The sequence below is a fragment of the Verticillium alfalfae genome, genomic scaffold (genome assembly GCF_000150825.1).
Source record: "Verticillium alfalfae VaMs.102 supercont1.14 genomic scaffold, whole genome shotgun sequence".
NCBI classification, from domain to species: Eukaryota; Fungi; Ascomycota; class Sordariomycetes; order Glomerellales; family Plectosphaerellaceae; genus Verticillium; species Verticillium alfalfae.
In genome coordinates, this window is record NW_003315025.1 from 368690 (window position 1) to 371117 (window position 2428).

At 59.9% G+C, this 2428-nt stretch overlaps 1 protein-coding gene across 1 annotated transcript; it reads left to right on the forward strand.

Annotated features, from left to right (window-relative positions):
* Nucleotides 1–634: 634 nt before the first annotated feature.
* Nucleotides 635–2010, forward strand: VDBG_09078 (plasma membrane iron permease; the record flags this gene model as incomplete). The annotated part of the gene is made up of 4 exons (XM_003000537.1): nt 635–659; nt 722–1501; nt 1627–1873; nt 1950–2010. 4 exons carry the CDS (start codon nt 635–637, stop codon nt 2008–2010), a joined length of 1113 nt encoding a protein of 370 aa, XP_003000583.1.
* Nucleotides 2011–2428: the final 418 nt, after the last annotated feature.

Below are 2428 nucleotides of genomic sequence, written 5' to 3' on the forward strand. Positions count from 1 at the left end.
CAGAATTTGAGCGGGCACCATGTGCGTGGCGACTGACAATGGAAGGCGCTGACGAGGCTGAGGTGGAGAGTGTTGAACGTTATCAGATGCATGCGATGCATCAAAGCCTGCTATCTAGTTAAAAGGTCTTTCCTCTCGTCGTCGAGGCATCTCTGAGATGGAAGATTGAACAAGAGAAGAGAGCGAATATCTTGGAATCGGGAAGAAGAAGAAAGACTGAGGCCTCGCAAGTTAGAAGAGATTTCGAGATGTCCGAATCATATGCCATGCAGTCGACTTCCACGTGTTGATAGCTGCCCAAGCTGCACACAGAACACAGGAGGGGACCTTGAACCCCTTAGGCGAATATATCCCACCACGCATGCAGATGCAGGTTTTTCGGTACCCCACTCGTCTCTCTTATCAGATCCGATGCGTTCCGAGCTCGGCCGCCGAGCAGAAACTGCACACCAAGTCAGTCACGCCACCCACCAGAACCACGAGCCAACCACCAGTGTGACAAGGGCGAGGACAAGCTCGACGCAAAGAGACTCACGGACAAGGACGTTGCTGCTCACCTTGTAGCACCGACTGTGTCCTCTCCAGCTCTCACCGTCGCCCGTCCATCGCAGCGTGCTGCCCACCCAAACTCACCATGGAAGACCTCTTCTCTCTTCCCAGTGCGTCGTGCCCCTCCTACTGGTGACATCTCCACATGCCAGCCAAGCTCATTCATCGCTAGTCTTCTTCATCACCTTTCGCGAGTCGCTCGAAACAGCCATCATCGTCTCTGTTCTTCTCGCCTTTATCAAGCGCACCCTCGACCCTCAACGCGATGCCGTCCTCTACTCGACCATGGTGCGCCAGGTCTGGCTCGGCACCGCTGTCGGCGTCCTCGTCTGCATCCTCCTCGGTGCTGTTCTCATCGGTGGCGTCTATGGCCTCGCCGCCGACGAGATGGGTGGCGCCGAGGACATCTGGGAGGGCCTGTTCTCCCTCGGCGCCTCCCTCGTCATCACCCTCATGGGCGCCGTCCTGCTGCGCGTCACCAAGCTGCAGGACAAGTGGCACGCGAAGCTGAGCAAGGCCCTCAGCAGCACGAACGACGACAACGGCCGCCACGGCACCTTCATGGACCGCTTCCGCTTCCTCTCCGAAAAGTACGCCCTCTTCATCCTGCCCTTCATCACCGTCCTGCGCGAGGGCTTCGAGGGCGTCCTCTTCATCGCCGGCGTCGGCATCGGCCTGCCCGTCACCTCCATCCCCCTGTCTGTCCTCTCCGGCCTGCTCGTCGGCGCCGTCGTCGGCCTCATCATCTACAAGGGCTCCAACGTGGCGCCCATCCAGTACTTCCTCGTCTTCTCGACGTGCTTCCTCTACCTCGTCGCCGCCGGCCTCTTTTCCAAGGGCGTCTGGCACCTCGAGGCCCACCAGTGGAACCTCATTGTCGGCGGTGACGCCCCCCAAGCTGGGTTCGGGGCCGGGTTCGTACGACATTCGCCGCAGCGTCTGGCACGTCAACGTGAGTTCCTCTTTTCCCGTCTCCAGCCTCTTCCCGTCTCCAGCCTCCTCCTCGTCTTCCCCTCCTCCTCGTCTTCCCCTCCCCTCCCCCCCTTTCGTGGGGGAGGCCGTCAACTAATGACGCAGTGCTGCAACCCCGACCTCAACGGCGGCGGCGTCTGGGGCATCTTCAACGCCGTACTCGGCTGGCAAAACTCGGCTACCGTCGGCTCCGTCGTCTCGTACAACCTCTACTGGATCGCCGTCGCCCTGGGCTTCGCTGCCATGGCCTGCCGCGAACAGGGGCGCTGGCCCTTCCACAAGGCCGACGCCGGCAGCGCGGCGCTGCGCCGGCCGAGGCCGACCGGGAGCCGCTTCTTGCGGGTGGTGCGAGGTAGGTTCCTTTTACCCTGCCACATCTTCTTTTATCAGAGAGAATCAGCGTCGTGAGACTAGTTGCCTGTGAGTAGATCTGCTGGTGATTTGGAGATGCTGCTCTGGGGACTGGGGCGAAAGGCGAAGAGGCCGTGAGCTCTTCGTCCGTCATGATGGAGCGAGACCTACAGTGGTCTCCCCTCTTGGCGTCGGGTATTGTTTCGGACAGATGCAGAGAGGAGCGGCCATGAGTGCGGTTGCGCAGTCCTTCCAAAAGACAGGAAGGACATGCCGACGAGAGGAGAGCACGACACGAACATGCTGGCACGGTGAGAGGATGAAAGAACACATGGGATCCATTGGCCACAGGCCTGGTATGAATCTCGGGAGGGCGCCAGCTAGAAGGCTGCTAGGTCCGCATACATAGGAGAGCATTAGACAGCACCTCTGTCCTGTACACACCTGAAACATGAAATCCCAGCCTACGCAGAAAACCTGCTCAAAACGGCTCATGTCAAGCCTTTTCAGTCGTTACCCCCGCAATCCCCCTCATGACGAGCCACCCCGCCAGCAG